Genomic DNA, 18,469 nt, shown 5'->3' with positions numbered 1-18,469 from the left:
TCTCAAACTTCTGGCTCTCTGGGGGCCACCTGAGAAAGCCGGCCTCTGTGTGTGTGAGAGCATGCTGGGGCCTGCCGTGGTGGGGCCTGCCCTGTCCATCGGAGAGGATTAGGCCACCGGGAAGGGGTGTGCCATGAGGACGCTGGCAGAACCTCCCCAGCCAGAGCCTGTTGTGGATGCTGCAGCTCCCTCCAGGGCAGGTCAGCGTGTGGCAGCCTTGGGTTCCTTGCTGCTGACACAGGTGCTGAAGGTGCTGAGGAAGGCAGGGATGGGCACTTGGACTGGGGTCTCCAGGAAGCTGAGGGGCTGGTGCTGGTGTAGGGTGCACCGCACCAGGACGTGCCTGCCTCGCCTTAACTCTGGCACCTGGCTGCCACCCCGGCTCATTGTGTTTGTGCTTCTCAGGCTCTTCAGGCTCCCGCATGCCACGAGAACCTGGTCAAAGTGGGCGGCTACATCCTGGGGGAGTTCGGAAACCTGATAGCTGGAGACCCAAGATCCAGGTGAGAGGCCCTTTGCGAATCGGGGCTGTGTGTGTTCCAGTGGGCCTTGGTCGCCGGTGTCAAGGCGAGGCACCAGCTGGCCCTACTGTGAGGCCTCGCAGAGCCGCTTCTGCTCCCAGTAGATGTCTTTTTGTTTTCCTTCAGTTGATAGGAAAAGCAGGGATTCTAGTAGAAAATGGAGACATGGGGTTGATGGCTGACTTTGTGAAAGGGGCATCTTGCAGTGGGATCTGGAGCTGGAAGAGGGTCCTGACCAGCGGCCTCTGGTGCAGGCAAGGGGGTCTCACCGCCGTCCCTCCCTTGCGGGGACGTGCTGGAGCCTGCGAGGGGACGACGGCGTTCCAGTGTTGTGCTCTCCCCGCCCCCCCAGCCCGCTGATCCAGTTCAACCTGCTGCACTCCAAGTTCCACCTATGCAGCGTCCCCACCCGCGCGCTGCTCCTGTCCACCTACATCAAGTTTGTGAACCTCTTTCCGGAGGTGAAGCCCACCATCCAGGACGTACTGCGCAGCGACAGCCAGCTGAGGAACGCAGACGTGGAGCTGCAGCAGCGTGCCGTGGAGTACCTGCGGCTCAGCACCGTGGCCAGCACCGACATTCTGGTAGGAGGCCCCCACCCTTCGGACTGGCTTGACTGAGGGTCGGAGGTCAGGAGCTCTGACCAGTCCCACCCTGTGTTCTTTCCAAGGCAACTGTGCTGGAGGAGATGCCCCCGTTCCCGGAGCGGGAGTCCTCCATCTTGGCAAAGCTCAAGAAGAAGAAGGGCCCCAGCACGGTGACAGACCTGGAGGACACCAAGCGGGAGAGGAGTGTGGATGTGAACGGGGGCCCTGAGCCTGCCCCGGCCAGCACCAGCACCGTGGTGGGTCCCTCACCTGCTGTGCACCCAGACCTGTCAGGGCCTCACCCCCAAGACTTGGGACCAGCAGAGCATTTGCCTGTCAGGGAGGAGCGTGTACTGAGAACCCAGGTGCTGGCTGTGGCTCTGGACACCCTGCTGTCCTGTCCCGGGGGCCACTGTCTCTGCTGCACACCCCGCAGTCCTGTCCCGGGGGCCACTGTCCCTGCTGCACACCCCGCTGTCCTGTCCCGGGGGCCACTGTCCCTGCTGGACACCCCGCTGTCCTGTCCCGGGGGCCACTGTCCCTGCTGGACACCCCGCTGTCCTGTCCCGGGGGCCACTGTCCCTGCTGGGCAAGGCACTTCCTTCAGACCATCATCTTGTCCAGCTCAGCTCCCACATTCTCTGTGGTGACTTGTTTTAGGGGAAGTGGCTGTCCCCTCTCCTACAGGACTGCCTCACCCAAGCAGCTGTCATCGCATGCTTTGTTGATTTAGAGAAGACCTGTCCTGCCCCGCTCTTCGAGGTTTTATGTAGTGAGTTGGGTTAGGTCTGGTTTTCCTTGTGTGTGTGATGTGATGAGAATAATCCCATAACTGAGAACGTGTCCTGTGGTATTTGTCAGGTGAGAAGTGTCGTTTTGAGAGTTGCGTTTTTGCTTGGCTCTGCTTGCCAGCTGTTCCCCTCTGCACTGTCAGGGAGGGCTCCTGTTGGGGTCATGCGGGCTTTCTGTTTGTCCAGTTAGAGGAGCTCTGGAGAGAGTCTTCTCTCCAGGACGCAGGTCCAGTGGTGGCAACCAGTGCTGCTACCCAGTATCGGCAGGCTTTGTGGGGTGAGCTCCTGTGGTGGTGCCTGCCCTGACAGTTTGCTGGTTGGCAGGGTGCTCGTGTCGGAGTCCTGGCACTCCTTGGTGGGGACCTGCTTATGTGTCCCTGCTGACCGTGTGTCCTGCCCCTCTGGCCGACAGTGCAGGGCCTGCCATGGGGCTGGTATCCAGGCTGAGCCTGACATCGCACCCAGTGGCTTCTCCTCCCCCTCTTCCTCCTTCTCCGTCCTCCCTCCCTCTCTTCATCCTCCCTCCTCACCCTCCTCCTCCTTCCCTGTCCTCCTTCCCCACATCCTCCCTCCTCCCCCTCCTCTTCTCCCTCCTCCCCCTTCTCCTCCCTTCCCCTTCCCCCTCTCCTTCTCCCTCCTCTTCCTTCCCCTCCTCATCCTCTTCCTCCCCCTCTTCCTCCTCCTCCCCCTCCTCCTCCCCCTCCTCCCCCTCCTCCTCCTCCCCCGTCTCCCTCCTCCTCTACTCGCCCTCCTCTTCCCCCTCCTCCCCCTTTTCCCCTCCTCCCCCTTTCCCCCTTCTCCCCCTTCTCCCCCTTCTCCCCTTCCTTTCCCCCCTCCTCTCCCCCTACTTTCCCACCTCATCGTCCTCTCCCTCCCCTTTCTCCTCCCTCTCCCCCTCCTCCCTCCCTCTCCTCCCTCCCTCTCCTCCCTCCCTCTCCTCCCTCTCTCTCCTCCCTCTCTCATCCCCCCTCCCTCTCCTCCCTCTTCTCCTCCCCCTCTCCCTCCTCCTCCTCCCCTTCCTCCTTCCCCTCCCCCTCCTCCCCATCCCCTCCTCCCTCTCCTTCCCCTCCCCCTCCTCCACCTCCCTTCCTCCCCCTCCCCTCCTCTCTCTCCTCCTCCCCTCTTCCCCCTCCCCTCCTCCCTCTCCTCCCCTCTTCCCCCTCCCCTCCTCCCTCTCCTCCTCTCTTCTCCCTCCTTTCTTCCCTCTCCTCCTCCTCTCCTCCCTCTCCTCTCCTCCCCCTCCTCTCCTCCCCTTCCTCTCCTCCTCCCCTTCTTCCCCCTCCTCTCCTCCCTCTCTTCCCCTCCTCTCCTCCCTCTCCTCCTCCTCCCTCCCCTCCCTCTCCTCCTCCCTCCCCTCCTCCCTCTCCTCCTCCTCCCCCTCCTTCTTCCTACTCCCCCTCCTCCTCCCCCTCCTTCTCCTCCTCCTTCTCCTCCCTCCTCTTCCTCCTCCCCCTTTCCCTCCTCTTCCTCCTCCCCCTCCTCCTCCCCCTCCTGGCTGAGCCTGACATCTCCCTGAGCAGTCTTCCCTCTCCCTCTTCCTCCCTCTCCCCTCCCCCCACCTGGTGTCCTCCGTGTAGCCCCTGTCCCCCTGTGCCCTCTCTCTATGTTGTTTGTGGCACGCTGCTGTGCCTGCCCTCTGGAGGCTTGAATTGCCTGTGAGCTGATCCTGGAGTGAATGAAGTGAATGAAAGATGTGACTGTTTCTCCCAAGGTGGGCGTCTTCCCTTCACGCCTGAGCACCTTCGTGCTTATGTTTCTCATGTGCTCTGTAGAGCTGGTGACCTGCTTTTGACCCTGTCTCCTCCCGTGGGATGTCACTAGCCAGGCGCCTGGTGCTGCAGGTTTCTGTCACTCCTCTAATCCATCTCTCCCTCTCCTTCGGACATCTTGGCATAGGTTTCTGGAGGCAGAAACTTACTTGTGGAGATTTGTCTGTGAGCTGCCAGTGCAGGGGCCTTCCCGTGGGTGCTGGGCCGGCAGCGGCTTCACCCTGCAGAGAGGAGGCGAGGGCACGAAGACATGATCCAGGGGAGGCTGGTGTGCAGGGATTCCTGGAGGCCGGCTTTCAGCAAGGGCACTGTGAAGCCTTCCACGGAAACCTGGGGTTGCCTGTTTGAAGCTGGGACGGCACCAGGTGCTCTCGCTCCCCTCCAGCTGCTTTGATGTTAAGAGGAACTCGCTGAGGGAGCATGGAAAGGGGCTGTAGGGTTGTCTTCAGTCTCTATTTGGTTCTTATTTGATGTTTCTTTTTCGTGTGGGTCCTGAGAAGTGAGATGTGCTCATACCCCAGGCCTTTGATCACATCCAGGTTTGTCCAGCTAGGCTCAGGGTGGACTTTGGAGGGCCTGGCCTTGACTGTGTGGCTTAGGGATCAGATGGAAGCTTCTTGGACCCTGGGAATGAGAGCAGTGTGCTGCCCTCTGAAAAGGAGGGTGAGGGTCCAGTGAGGTTCAACATTTCTGTAAGATGCCTTCTTGGGGGGGTCCCCTTTCAGGGCTCATTCAGTGGATTTTCTGAGTGTGGCTTCACTCCTGATGGTCAGTGGTGCCTGGCGGGTGGGTTCCTTAGGGAGGTGTCTGTGGCTGAGGCACGCAGCTCCGTTCTGAGCTGAGAGCTGTGGTGTGTGGGCACCTCCGTCCTGACCGAGAGCTGTGGTGTGTGGGCCCCTCTGTTCTGACCGAGAGCTGTGGTGTGTGGGTGTCATTGCTATCCTGTGCTTTCCAGTCTGTTCCCACTGCTCATGGGAGCGCCTGTGAGAGGCCCTTCCCTATGGGGAGACACTTCTGACTTCTGGTGAAGTTCTCTTGCTCAGGGTCTTCTGCACGGGCCGTGAAGGGGCCTCAGGCTGGCATCAGCACATGTGCCTTTCCCACGAGAGACAGTGGCTTTATCTTGGTGTCACATTGGCCAAAATGTCTTTTATTTAACATCGTAGATGAGGCCAGAACATTTTACTTCTTCTGAGCATCCTCTCTCTGCACACAGCTCCTTGGGGGAGGCTGTGGTATGCGTGTCCCCGGGTATGCTGGGGAGCACAGGGGTGTGGGGATCAGAGGCTGCCTGGCCTCACGTGCAGGAGCCTGGAGCCCTTGTAGGCAAAACCTTCACCCCTCAAGTTGTCCTGCTATTGGAGGGAGGAGGTGAACCGGTGTGGCCCAGGAGCCAGGCCTGCTCCCTGAGGAGGGTCTCCCAGGCCTGAGAGGATGAGGAAGATGAAGAACCCGAAGTGGGTGTCAGGACCCTATTGTCCTGGGGCCTCGAATCTGGCCTCGCTATTACAGTCTGTGGTAATGTTTCAGGTACAAATGCCTTTACTAGGGCAAAGGGCTTTCCTACTTTAGAAAGCAGTTAAAAGCCATAGATGGCTGGGCGTGGTGGCTCACACCTGTAATCTCAGCACTTTGGGAGGCCGAGGTGGGCGGATCACTTGAGGTCAGGAGTTCGAGACCAGCCTGGCCAACATGGTGAAACCCCATCTCTTCTAAAAATACAAAAATTAGCCCGGCATGGTGGTGTGTGCCTGTAGTCCCAGCTACTCAGGAAGCTGAGGCAGGAGAATTGCTTGAACCCAGGAGGCGGAGGTTGCAGTGAGCCGAGATTGCACCACTGCACTCCAGCCTGGGCAACAGAGAGAGACTCGGTCTCAAAAAAAAAAAAAAAAGCCATAGATGTATTTGAATCAGTGCAGGAACCAGGGGTAACATCTGTGACTAGATGCAGAGGAGGAATTGTCTCCACTTGGGCTGCAGGTGCATGGCCATGGCCAAGGCCGATGGCTTCCCATGCAGCTCACAGCTTTGTCAGGCTGTGGAGGCTACAGTGTTGGCGGGTGCTGTCCCAGGCGTAGGGAGCAAAGCGCCACCTTCATATGGTCTCATCAAGACACGCCTTGGATATTTTTGGGACTCTTCTCTGCCAGCTCCTCTGTGACCTCCCACCCTTGGAGCACATGAGACCCATGTCGTCTTGTCGTGCAGAGGCGCTCAGTCACAAGAGCAGAGCCTGGGAGCCTGCCCCGTTTCTGACTGCCCCCCCATCCCCATTCTGACTCTCTCCACCCCCATTCAGACTCCCCCACCCCCATTCTGACTCCCCCCGCCCCCATTCTGACTCTCTTCACCCCCATTCTGACTGCCCCCACTCCCATTCTGACTCTCCCCTGCCCCCATTCTGATCCCCCCCATTCTGACTCCACCCCCATTCTGACCCCCCGCCCCCATTCTGAATCTCCCCTCCCCCATTCTGACTCTCCCCCGCCCCCATTCTGACCCGCCCCGTCCCCATTCTGACCTGCACCTTTTTTGCATAACACACTTTGTGATGCCTCATTTATCTTGAAGTAAAATTCATATATCACAAACCCACACATGTAATTTTTTTGAAAGTGTGATACCTTAACTTTGCATTATTGTAAAATGGCATTCAGATGGAGTCTCAGATAATTACAAACTAATTTGTTACCTTCTTAGATGTCCAGTGGAACATTCTAAAGTTACTCAAGACGAGTCTTCAAGGCAGGGTGTCTTGTGTCTCTGGTTTTTGCCGTGAAATGCCAATATCCTTGTGATAGTCAGAACCCTCCACATCTCCAGAACGCTCTTAGCTGGGTGGGGGGTTTCTCCACCAAGAGCCCCTGGTGTATAGTGTCAAAGTATGAGTGTTGCCAGGCTGTAGTTCAGTGGTGCGATCTTGACTCACTGCAATCTCCACCTCCCGGTTTCAATTCTCCTGCCTCCACCTCCCGAGTAGCTGGGATTATAGGCGTGTGCCACCACACCCAGCTAATTTTTGTATTTTTAGTAGAGATGGGGTTTCACCATGTTGGCCAGGATGGTCTCTATCTTCTGACCTTGTGATCTGCCTACCTCGGCCTCCCAAAGTGCTGGGATCACAGGTGTGAGCCGCCGTGCCCGGCCGGGGGTCCTTTTTACAGGGAGCACCTGAGTCCCAAAGTGCTGGGATCACAGGTGTGAGCCGCCGTGCCCGGCCAGGGGTCCTTTTTACAGGGAGCACCTGAGTCCCAAAGTGCTGGGATCACAGGTGTGAGCCGCCGTGCCCGGCCGGGGGTCCTTTTTACAGGGAGCACCTGAGTCCCAAAGTGCTGGGATCACAGGTGTGAGCCGCCGTGCCCGGCCAGGGGTCCTTTTTACAGGGAGCACCTGAGTCCCAAAGTGCACAGGCTACTTCGGGGCAGGACCCATGGAGCCCAGAGCAGGTCTGAGCTCCCGAAGTCAGGCTGCCGGGGCCTTGCTGGGGAGCCTGCTGCCCTGTTGGATGGGTGAGCATGCGATGGACTGAGCTGCTGCTTGTGCCCTGTTGTGAGAGTTTAATCATGAGATCATAGGCTCTCTTTCCTTGTGCCTTTGCCCAGGATCAAAGAGCAATTACTGGGGCTGGGTGCGGTGGCTCATGCCTGTAATCCCAGTACTTTGGGAAGCCAAGGTGGACAGATCACCTGAGGTCAGGAGTTCGAGACCAACCTGGCCAACATGGCGAAACCCTGTCTCCACTAAAAATACAAAAATTAACCGGGCATGATGGCGGCCACCTGTAATCCCAGCTACTTGAGAGGCTGAGGCAGGAGAATCGCTTGAGGTGGAGGTTGCAGTGAGCCCGCACCATTGCACTCCAGCCTGGGCAATAGAGTGAGACTTTCTCAAAAAAAAACAGAAACAGAGACGGTGTCTTGCTATGTTGTCCAGGCTAGTTTTAAACTCCTGGGCTCAAGCAGTCTTTCTGCCTCAACCTTCCAAAGTGCTGGGATTACAGGTGTGGGGCACCATGCCCAGCCAAAAAGCAATTATTTTTTTAAAGTATCTGTTCTGTAGACTTTTAATGATTAATAATGATTTAGTAATAATTTAATGATTAATAATGCACCTGAGTAGGTTACTTGCCTTTTCATCTTCGGAAGCTTACTTTCTTATTGGACAGTTGGCAGTAACATGCATGATCTTTCTTTTTTTTTTTTTTTTGGAGACAGAGTCTTGCTCTGTTGCCTGGGCTGGAGTGCAGCGGCACGATCTCAGCTCACTGCAAGCTCCGCCTCCTGGGTTGACGCCATTCTCCTGCCTCAGCCTCCCCAGTAGCTGGGACTACAGGCGCCCACCACCACACCTGACTAATTTTTTTTTGTATTTTTTAGTAGAGACGGGGTTTCACCATGTTAGCCAGGATGGTCTCGATCTCCTGACCTTGTGATCCGCCCGTCTCGGCCTCCCAAAGTGCTGGGATTACAGGTGTGAGCCACCACACCTGGCCTTAATGTCCTTCATGGCAAATTTTTTTGAGAATTTTTTTCATTCAAATAGCATTTGTGAAAAAATGTAGGGTGTCTTAGTGAAATTGACTGATGTTTTAAGTGCAGTTATCTTTAGGCTGGAGTCTGGGATATACTCAGGAAATGGCTGTAGCCCTCACTCGCTGGTCACTCACTGAGCTGTGTGCCGCCTGCCCCAGCCACTGGGAGTGCATGGATGCCAAGGGGGTGCTATGGGGGAGGACGTGCAGGCGTGAGCTGTCTGGGGTCGGCCAGGCCAGGGAGGCTCTCTGCTGATGCTCTCCTTCCTTCTCTTCCAGTCTACGCCTTCTCCGTCGGCAGACCTGCTGGGTCTCGGGGCCGCCCCCCCTGCCCCCGCGGGCCCCCCACCCTCCTCCGGCGGCGGCGGGCTGCTCGTGGACGTGTTCTCAGACTCGGCCTCTGCGGTTGCGCCTCTCGCTCCTGGCTCCGAAGACAACTTTGCCAGGTAGTCAGGTTTCCTGAGTCCTGCAGACAGGCACGGGGCTGCCGTGCCCCCTGACGTCCGGTGTGGCCGCGGCCAGCTGGACAGAGGTGGGCAGGGGAGTTTACCTCCCAGATTACTGCTTGGGGGAGACAGCGGGAGCTGCTGTGTTGTGGGTGGGTTTGCTGTGTAACTCCCCTCACAACCTTGATTTATATGGACTGCAGTGTTCATTACTCTCAGGAGGAAAAGGAGGACATGGAAGAAGCACATGGTCTGGGTGGTGGTTGTGTCCCGTCTGCACGGTGATGTCTGATCATGTTTCAGCTGCTGTTTGATAAACACTCTTTGTAGCTACACGTCTTCTCTCTTCGCCTCTTTCCTGTCTAGTTGGGCTGCTTTTCACTCTTTGACTTAAGCCGTCTTGTCTGTGTCTGGCCCGGAGGCCGGGTCTCTTGTCCTTGAGTTGCTCACTTGCCAAGTCCTTCCGTGAGGCCCACCCTGCTCACGCCTTCGGCCTCCACCCTGTGGTTCCCCCCCGAGGGCAGCCTGTGTTTGCTGCTTGTCCTGCTCGAATTTCTGTCGGTGCCTGGGCACCTCCCGGCTCCCCATGTGCAGTGGTCTCTGCCTGTGTCTCCGTGGTCTTCACATCGCCGGTGCTGACCACTTTCCCGGCACGTGCTCTCCCCGGCCCTCTCTGCTGGGCTCATCAGCTGTGCATTCCCCTTACTGGCTGCTCTCAGCCGTCTGCTTGTTTTCATGTCTGGCTGGAGGTCTGAGATGCCCCCTTTCCCGGAGTTGACGCCCCTCCCCTGCTGCCCTGTGGGGTGGGAGCGCAGGTGCCGGTTTCTGTCCCAGATGGAGGTTAGAGAGCCTTTGAGGAGTGGCCTTTTGGCCCCCCGTTTTGAAGACTGTAATGGAGTTCTGGTGTTTTTAAATGTTTTTCAGTTCTTTGTATTCACGTTGCATGTGCGTTCTGTTTCCTGTTACGTGTTGGAAAAGGACTTAGGAGAGGCAGGCTGGCGTGGTGTTTGGTGCAGGTCGCCACTTGGGCTGAAAACAGTCTTACTGCTCTTAGAGTCGCTGTGTTTGTGATGGAGAATCCAGGTTGCAGGGCTCTGGTGGTGGCTGCTCCTCAGTGTCTTGGTGGCAGGAAGGGACAAGGGGCTGGGCAGTCCGTGGCAGCCGTGGCCCTTCCCTGCTGGGCGCTGCCTGCCCTGTCTCCATACGGCTGTGCTGGGAGCTGCACATGGCCCTTGTGCACGCCTCACATCGGGTGGCGCTGTCTCCAGCTGGCCGGGCCTCGGGGCTCTTGTGCATGTGGCCGTCTTGGCTTTGATCTGGCTACAGAGGATCATCAGGTGTCTGCGTGTGTTTGGTGTAGGATGGAGGCACAGAGTGCCTCAGGGCGAGCCGGCTGCGGTGGCTGCTGGCACACGGCTCACAGGACGGGGCGGCTGCATTCTCATGGCCTTGCAGAGTGGTTTGCATTTTCCCCAAAGATTCCTCCAGGCCAGGTTGTAGTTGAGATGACCCTTTAAAAAGCAAGAACCAAGCAGAGACACTGACCACAAGGGCCTCTCTGTCACGTCATGGGTGATCAGTCAGAGCCCCTCCCGTGTCCTTGACAGATTTCACTTTAAAGTGGCTTAGTCCAAACCACGAGTGTAAACTCCATGGCCTCTTGTGTGGAGTGCCCGCTGGCTATGGGCGGAGCAGTGAGCCCGGGGCGCAGTGAGCACGTGGACCTCCCCTTTGGCCGGCTCCTCCTGTTAAGTGACCTCTGCTTTGTTAGCCGCCTGCTGTGAGCAGTCCCGGGTGAAGCCCAGTAGACATGTTCCAGGCTGTGTTGTGGATGACTGTCCTGTGTTGTGTGTTGGTTAGACCACACTTGACTTTTTGAAGCTTCACGTGGCTGGAGCCGGACCAGCAGCCTGCCGGGCTGTGCAGGGGGCGGCTGTGGCCTCCAGAGGTGTGTGCAGGGACTGCTGCCTCAGTGGCTCTCGTGGCCACGGCAGGCTGGAGTGGGACACTGTGTGGCAAGCAGCGCCCTCCCGGCCCCAAGAGCGAACCAAGGGCTGCCCATCACTGCCCCTTGCCGTCTGTCGCTGCTTCCTCTGTCTTCCTGGCCTGGTCTTCATAGGGCAGGATGCCAATGAGCTGATCTTCAGGTCGGCAGCACTCAGACCTTCCAGGGTGGCAGCTGTGGTGCAGTTAGTGGAGACTGGGTGAGCGTAGGAGTGGCTGACCTTGATCTCGACGTCAGCGCAGGTGGAAGTGGAGATTTCAGAATTAGGCTGCTGCCATGCAGCATTTGCTTCTTAGGCACTGGGGTGGGTTGGGGGGACGGGGCGGCGCCATGACCTCCTGCCTCCCTACCCTGTGGTCTGAATCAGTGCCACATCCATCTCTGTGCTGGGTTTACCCAGGAGCCCTGTGCCACTGCCCCGCCTCCGTCTCCTCTTTTTTGGATCCAGGTCACTGTGGAGTTACAGTTTCCTAGAGGAGGTCAGAAGACTTGAAGCTCTTCTGAGAGAAACACAAATGAAAGCTAACCAACGCTATTTTATTTTCCCCTAATTCTGTGTAGTGTAGATAGGTGCCCTGTGGTGAGCACAACCCTGGGCTCCCTGTGCAATGTAGACACTAACCATGCATGGGGTGAGAGGAGAGGCCAGAGGGGAGATGGGGGCACCCAGGGCCCTGCAGGGCTGTGCTGCTGGTGGGTGGATGGCTGGGTGCCTGTGCGTGCATGTGCATCAGCGGGGAGCAGCCAGGCTCTGATGGCGAGGCCCTCACTGGGTGGAAGCTCTGCACCCGTGTTGGATGGAGTCTGTGGTGTGGCCAGAAGCTGTGTGCATGCCTTCACGCCCGTGTCCTGTCTGGGGCCGTGAGAGGCCATTACATGTGGACCAGCACGTTCCTGAAAAGCAGCTGCACCAACCAACCTCACAGGTCTCATCGGGGCTGTGTCCGCGTCCCTGCGCCCTGCCCACCATCCTCCTCCAGTGGCTGTTAGGAAAGTCCTTGGAATAGTTTTCCACGTTTTTCTTCCCTTGTGTCCCATAGAGGTTTTTGTGGCCTCCTCGTGCTATGAGTTTTTTTCCACAACAAACCCTTGTGTTTTCTGCAGGTGGCTCTGAGTGACACATATACTGTCCCTTTTCCCCTAGGTTTGTTTGTAAAAACAATGGTGTGTTGTTTGAAAACCAGCTGCTTCAAATTGGACTTAAGTCTGAATTTCGGCAGAATTTAGGTATGTGTTTTAATTACTTAATGAAACCGTCTCTTAGAAATATGGGAAATTAAGAGAAAATATTTGCAAATCATATACTTATAAGGGATAGATATCTGGAATATAAAAAGAACTCCCATAACTCAGTAAGAAAGCAGCTCAATTAAAAAATGGGCAAAAGAACAGCCTGGGCAACACATCAAGACCCCATCTCTACAACCAGAGGGGGTGGCGGGGAGGCGGGGGTGGGGGCAAAGTTGTTGAAAAGACATTCTCCAGGGAAAATACAGGAATGCTCAATAAGCACCTGAAAAGATGGACAAAGTCATGAGGGAAATGCCAATCAAAACCACAGTGAGATACCACCTCACCCCGCCAGGACAGCTGTTCTAAAACAAACAGGTAGCCTGTGCAGTGGCTCACGCTTGTAACCTCAGCATGTTGGGAGGCCGAGGCAGGCGGATCACTTGAGGCCAGGAGTTCAAGACCGGCCTGGCTAACATGGCGAAACCCTGTCTCTAATAAAAATACAAAAATTAGCTAGGTATAGTGGTGCGTGCCTGTAGTTCCAGCTACACGAGAGGCTGAGGCAGGAGAATCACCTGAACCTCGGAGGCGGAGGTTGCAGTGAGCCGAGATCATGCCACTGCACTCCAGCCTGGGCAACAGAAAGAGACTCTGTAAATAAATAAATAAACAGACTGGCCTGGTGGCCTGGTGACTTAGGCTTGTAATTCCAGCACTTTGGGAGGCCGAGGTGGGAGGATCACTTGAGCCCAGGTGTTTGAGACCAGCCTGCACAACATTGTGAGACCCCATCTCTACAAAAAATACAAAAATCAGCTAGATGTGGTGGTGTACACCTGTGGTCCCAGCTACTTGGGAGGCAGAGGTGGGAGGATCGCTTGAGCCCAGGTATTTGAGGCTGTAGTGAGCTGAGATCTTGCCACTGCACTGCAGCCTGGGCAACAGAGCGAGACCCTGTCGTTTGTTCATTCATTCATTCATAAATAATGCATACATCAAAACCAAAAAGGAAAAGGAGTGTCTGCAGGGCGTGGTGACGTTGGAGCCTCGTGCGCCACTGGTGGGAATGTACAGTAGTGCAGGTACTGTGGGAAGTTCCTCAAAACACAAAAGAAGATGGAATTATTCTGTGACCCAGCAGTTCCACATCTGGGTACAGACCCCAGAGAATTGAAAGCTGGGTCTTAAAGAGGTACCTGTCCACCCATGTCCATAGTAGCATTATTCACAATCACCGAAAGTTGGAAACAGCCCAGATGTTCATCGGTGGATGACTTGATAAACAAAATGTGGTCTGTCGATGCAGTGGAATATTATTTAGCCATCAAACAGCAGAAAGGAATGAAATTCTGATGCATAAAGCAGCACGGATGCACCTCGAGGACATGGTGCTCAGTGACATGGGCCAGACACATGGACAAATCCTGTGTGGCTCCACTCATGCGGTCCCTAGAGCAGTGACTCCGTAGAGACAGAACGTAGCTGGGGGATGCCAGGGCCTAGGCCACGGGGATGGGGAGTTGGTGTTTAATGGGGACAGAGTTCCGTTTGGGAAGATGAGAACGTTCTGGAGATGGTGGTGGCAGCAGCTGCACAGTGTGGATATACTTCCTGTGCCCTTGTGTACACCTAAATATGGCTAGGAAGGTGAATGTTAGTGTATTTTACCACAATTTAGAAGAAGGACATAAAAACGCCTTTGAGTGTAAAAAAATGCTGTGCACAGAACCCTGTGGCTGCAGGGGCCCTGGCTGTGGACCTGCCTCCTCTCGGCGCCTGCCTTGAGCCTCCTGAGGACTGCTCTGTCTCTCGTCTGTGAAAAACACGGAAAGAGTGTGAAAAAAGAGAATTAGTCCCCTGCCTGCCAGGGATCTGTTAGAAAAGTGAGGGTTGTCAGAGTCATTCTTGTGGGAAATGCTGCATTGAAAACAGATGGTGCTTTTAGTCCTGGTTTAAGTTTTTAAGCTCTGGGCCATGATGGCTTCACTAGGTGTTGGGGCATGATTGCTTCACTAGGTGTTGGGCCATGATGGCTTCACTAGGTGTTGGTTTTGGGTTTTTAAATTGTGGGAGGAGTGATGCTAAACTGTTTACTCTTCAAAACATTTGAGATTTCCTTTCTGAATTCAAGGGGTATACAAATGTTCACAAAGATTTTTTATTGTGATATAAATAAAAACAGCGACACATCCTAAATGTGCACCTGTGCCGTGGATGAGCCGCTGCAGTGAGGGCTAGTGTGCAACACCGGTGCTGTGCCGGACGGATGCCCAGCTGGGTCCCCTGACAGGAGGCAGCCGGGGCCGGTGCGTGTGTTTGCGTGTTGCAGTCATGGGGCGGGGCCGGCAGAGGCTTGTGTGATTGTGGCGTCCCTGGAAAAGATGCTTGGCAGGCCCCTCCAGCTGGAGCCCAGCTTGCAGACGGGGCGTTCTGTGGGCCCTTCCCGGTGCGTACGCGTGTGATCTCATCCATCCTGTGTGGGTGCACAGGAGGGGCTGAGGGAGGAGGGTGCTGGAGGGCGGAAGTTACCTCTGCGTGGAGGAGATACCCGGCCCCCGTTTCCAACACTGGTGTGCTCGTTCTAAAACTGGAAAAAATGTGTTCTTAATTTTAACAACAGTCATACATCACAACAGTGAACTTAAATTCAGCTGAAGATTGTGGGGGGCTCTTGTTTTTCAGGGTAAATATTCAGGGTAAGTGTGAAATGATGTGTGTGAAAAAATTGTTTTTGTTTCCTTTTAGGTCGGATGTTTATCTTTTATGGTAATAAGACCTCCACGCAGTTCCTAAACTTCACCCCAACACTAATCTGTTCAGACGACCTTCAGCCTAATATCCTTGGCTTTATTGCCCCATGCTCACAGACAGCATAATGTGGGGCTTAGAGGAGGCCTTTGAGGAAGTTTTTTGGTTTTCTTATTTTGTTAAAATAGCAAGATAATTCCAGATGCTGTATGAAAATCAGGCACTCATAATCTGCCTATGGTGCTGGGCAGCAAGAAGAAAACAGGCAATCTTCCATATTGGAGGGTCAACTTTTGAGAATGCATCTAAAAATACTATGCGTATGCCTCCTCCCCTTTCATTTGGCTAGTTTGAGTCCCTTTGTTTTTCAGCTGGTCTTACTCTCCTGTGACATTATCTTTAAATCCCTCCTCTCCGAAGCCTCACAGAGCTGCTGCTTGCAGAGTGTGGGAGGCGCTGGTGGGGACTGGAGCACGGTGTGCACCCCAGCCGAACTTGTGTGTGCTTCTGGCAGAGCTTTTAGACTGAAGATTTTCCCTTCGTAATGCCAGAAGTGTTACTAGAACTTCCCCAGCTAAAAGAGGGAGACGCTAACGTCTCTTCCTCTAAGGATAGGCCCGCCAAATAGAGTTAGCGTGAAGACCTCAGCTTGATCAGAGACGGTGACACCTGGGGATTTATGGTCAGTGACCTTTGTGAAGCAACTTCCTCCTTGCCACTGGCTGGTCTGTGTTCATTTTAACATGAACGTGTTTTAATGCAGACTGTTTAAGCTAACTGTTTCAAAGCAGTCATTAAAAATACACATGTAGGATCATGTGTATTAAAGACTTTGTTCGGAATCCGGAGTGGAAGCTCTGACTCCTGCTGCGCCCCTTTAGGGTTCCCTCCCTTGGGGTCCACTTGGCTCGAGGCAGCAGCGAGCCCAGCAGCTGAGTGGCCGGTGGCACACGACCCAGAGGGAAGGAGAGGCCTGCACCCTGCTGCCTCCTGGACCCAGCTTTGCTGCTGTCACTGTTTCTTCAGGAGAGGCTGTAGGCAAACTCTTGTTTTCCAGCATGAAAACAACCCTGGTCACAGCAGGGCAGGCTCTTTTCTGCGTCTCGCTGTTTCAGGAGCCTGCTATTCCCGGGATTCTTAAAAGTTTTCCTGCCCTACTAAGCACCAGCTTCTGCTAACGGTGACAAAAATTGTGTGTGTAAGAACCAGAGCCGAGGCTCAGAGTGAAAACAGACAAGTAGTATATAATCTAAGTGACTTTTTAAAATGGAGGAGCCATTTTGGAAGCGTGAGAAGCAGACAGTGTTTTGAGGATTGTCCGGGTGGAGGGGCAGGGCCGGGTGGTGTGGCTGCCCCTTGACCCGTAACTGGTGGTCCTGGAGCGTGGTGAGTGTGCTTGCCTCCACGGGTCCTGCTGGGGCTCTAGCCTGGCCTGCTTCTGCCACTGGGGCTTGCTCAGCTGGATTCCTTAACGCACGCACACCTGAACCTGCAGACCAAGCCCGTGGACCCGACTGTGGAGGGGGGCGCGCAGGTGCAGCAGGTGGTCAACATAGAGTGCGTGTCCGACTTCATGGAGGCGCCAGTCCTCAACATTCAGTTCAGGTAGGAGCCATCTGTGCGCCCCAGGCCAAGGAGTGTGTGGGCGCCTGAGCTGTGTGCCTGGGCTCCTGGGCCCCATGACTGTGCCTCCATGTCCTTCCTGAGGGGACCCAGGGCATGCGGGTGCTCACAGTGCAAGGGTGCGGCCTGAGCTGTTGCTGCCCCCAGCTCTGCAGAGCTCAGGAAACAAGGGGAGGCGAAGCCCTGGGCTCCCGGATGGCAGGTGGCAGCTCCCACATGGGGCCTTGCTAGGGTCTTTCTGAGCACCGTGAGGCCCACCTCATGGGGTGGCAGACAGCCAGGGCCCCCGCGCCACCTGCCCGGCTTGGTACCAGACGACAGCTGCGGGGTGAAGGTGGCTGGTTTCCTTCGGACCCTGGCCTGGGGGGTGCGTTTTTTGCTCAGTTGAGCTCAGATCATACCACTTTGCTTATTTTTTTAAAAGCGTAGGATTTTCCTGCTGCGACTGTTCATTACTCTCACTTTTCAGTGACTACAAATAGCGTGTACACAGTCAGCCCGTCCCCTGCTGGGTGTCTGCAAGGTTAGGAATGTTGAGAAAAAACACACTTTCTAACATTAAAAATATAGAGAACTTAAGATTGTGTACTGTAGAATTCGGGGACGTAGATGGGCAAATTTTTGTTTCATTCTTTGTGCAAATGCCTTTGCCTTTTTAAAGAGAAAACATCACACTATTTGCACAGACTTGGAGTTCTGGGAAACAGATGAATGGGGAGAAGTGAGGCACAGGGACATCCTGCCTGTGTGTGCGGCCCTGGCCTGTCCTCCTGTCTGTGGGTGACACTGGACACTGAGCCACACATGATCCGTGGGGACTCAAGGCTCGGCCCCCCCGCCCCGCTCTGGTGGGTGGCAGTAGGTGGGGACGCTTCTCACTCCCGGCTCTTTCCCGGTCCCTGGGGCCCTCAGAGGAGGAGCTGACTGTCCCTCAGCTCTTTCCTGGCCCCGGGGGCTCTCGAAGGAGGAGCTGACTGTCTCTTTCTGCTGCTGCTGCTGGCAGGTATGGGGGCACCTTCCAGAACGTGTCTGTGCAGCTGCCCATCACTCTCAACAAATTCTTCCAGCCGACAGAAATGGCGTCTCAGGATTTCTTTCAACGTTGGAAGCAGTTGAGCAAGTGAGAAACCTGTTGTCCTGTAGGGGTGGGGGGTGGGGACGGGGCTTATTTGAAAAGGTGGGCTTTGGTCTCTGGCCTGGCTGAGAACACTCGCCTTTGCTGTTTCTCACAGTCCACAGCAGGAAGTGCAGAACATCTTCAAAGCAAAGCACCCAATGGACACAGAAGTCACCAAAGCCAAGGTAGCACGTCTGGAGGGACGGCCCCGGGGGACATGCTGCCCGCGACCCAGCGCAGGGTCTGGAGGGACGGCCCCGGGGGACACGCTGCCCGCGACCCCGCGCAGGGTCTGGAGGGACGGCCCCGGGGACACGCTGCCCGCGACCCCGAGCAGGGTCCTCATTGTCCTGTGTCTTTGGACAGATCATTGGGTTTGGTTCTGCTCTTCTTGAAGAAGTTGATCCTAATCCTGCAAATTTTGTGGGAGCTGGAATCATCCACACGAAAACCACCCAGATCGGATGCCTGCTGCGCCTGGAGCCGAACCTGCAAGCCCAGGTCAGGCCCTCAGGAAATGGCTGAACACACTTGAGTTGCTTTTTATTCTGGCACAATGTACATGGTGAGATGTGTAGCTCTTCAGTGCAGTTCAGTCAGTTTTGACCGATGTCGTGTGCCCGTTTAACCACCACCCTGTCAATACGTGGTTGCATCCCAGCCTCCCCACAGCTGGCCACTGTGGAGCATCGTCCCACCGTGGAGCAGCCTGGCCCTGGGCGGTGGCTCTCCCAGCTGTTCCTCTCTGTCACCGCGTTGTTCCTTCTCACCACGTCCCGTTCTGTCGATGGACACCTGTCTCCGTTTCACTCAGGCGGCACCCAGGAGTGCTGCTGCCGCCCAGGGCCTGTGCGTGGTTAGTGCTGCAAGAAGCTGTCCCACAGCCTCTCCAGGTGGCCGTGCCACTTCGCACTCCCGCCGGCTACATACGAGGCACCAGGCGCTCCCATGCCAGCCCTGTTTTCATGCTGACCGTGTGTGTGGTGCTCAGGCCTCTGCCGAGCTGTGGATGCCTCCTCCCTGGGCGTGGCCCACAGGGTTCTGCATGGCGGGTCCTGGGCCCAAGGGCTGTGTGGGCCTCGGCATACCCGCTGACCC

The 18,469-nt window shown here is 55.8% G+C and overlaps 1 protein-coding gene across 5 annotated transcripts in view; it reads left to right on the top strand.

Annotated features, from left to right (window-relative positions):
- AP2A2 (adaptor related protein complex 2 subunit alpha 2) overlaps positions 1-18,469 on the top strand; it is an 88,483-nt gene that overhangs the window by 68,303 nt on the left and 1,711 nt on the right. For 2 of the 5 annotated variants that reach the window (XM_055260026.2, XM_055260025.2), the window contains exons 12-21: positions 406-503; positions 874-1,105; positions 1,192-1,365; positions 8,479-8,645; positions 11,795-11,877; positions 14,629-14,718; positions 16,113-16,236; positions 17,258-17,374; positions 17,487-17,556; positions 17,738-17,872. In XM_055260026.2, coding sequence (XP_055116001.2) covers positions 406-503; positions 874-1,105; positions 1,192-1,365; positions 8,479-8,645; positions 11,795-11,877; positions 14,629-14,718; positions 16,113-16,236; positions 17,258-17,374; positions 17,487-17,556; positions 17,738-17,872 — 1,290 coding nt within the window. Of the gene's footprint in view, positions 1-405; positions 504-873; positions 1,106-1,191; positions 1,366-8,478; positions 8,646-11,794; positions 11,878-14,628; positions 14,720-16,112; positions 16,237-17,257; positions 17,375-17,486; positions 17,557-17,737; positions 17,937-18,469 lie in introns of all 5 variants that reach the window. The other 3 variants (XM_063630843.1, XM_055260028.2, XM_055260027.2) reach the window with 2 other exon arrangements.

This window comes from Symphalangus syndactylus, chromosome 21 (genome assembly GCF_028878055.3).
Source record: "Symphalangus syndactylus isolate Jambi chromosome 21, NHGRI_mSymSyn1-v2.1_pri, whole genome shotgun sequence".
Taxonomy (NCBI): Eukaryota; Metazoa; Chordata; class Mammalia; order Primates; family Hylobatidae; genus Symphalangus; species Symphalangus syndactylus.
This window is presented reverse-complemented; position numbering and strand designations above follow the sequence as displayed.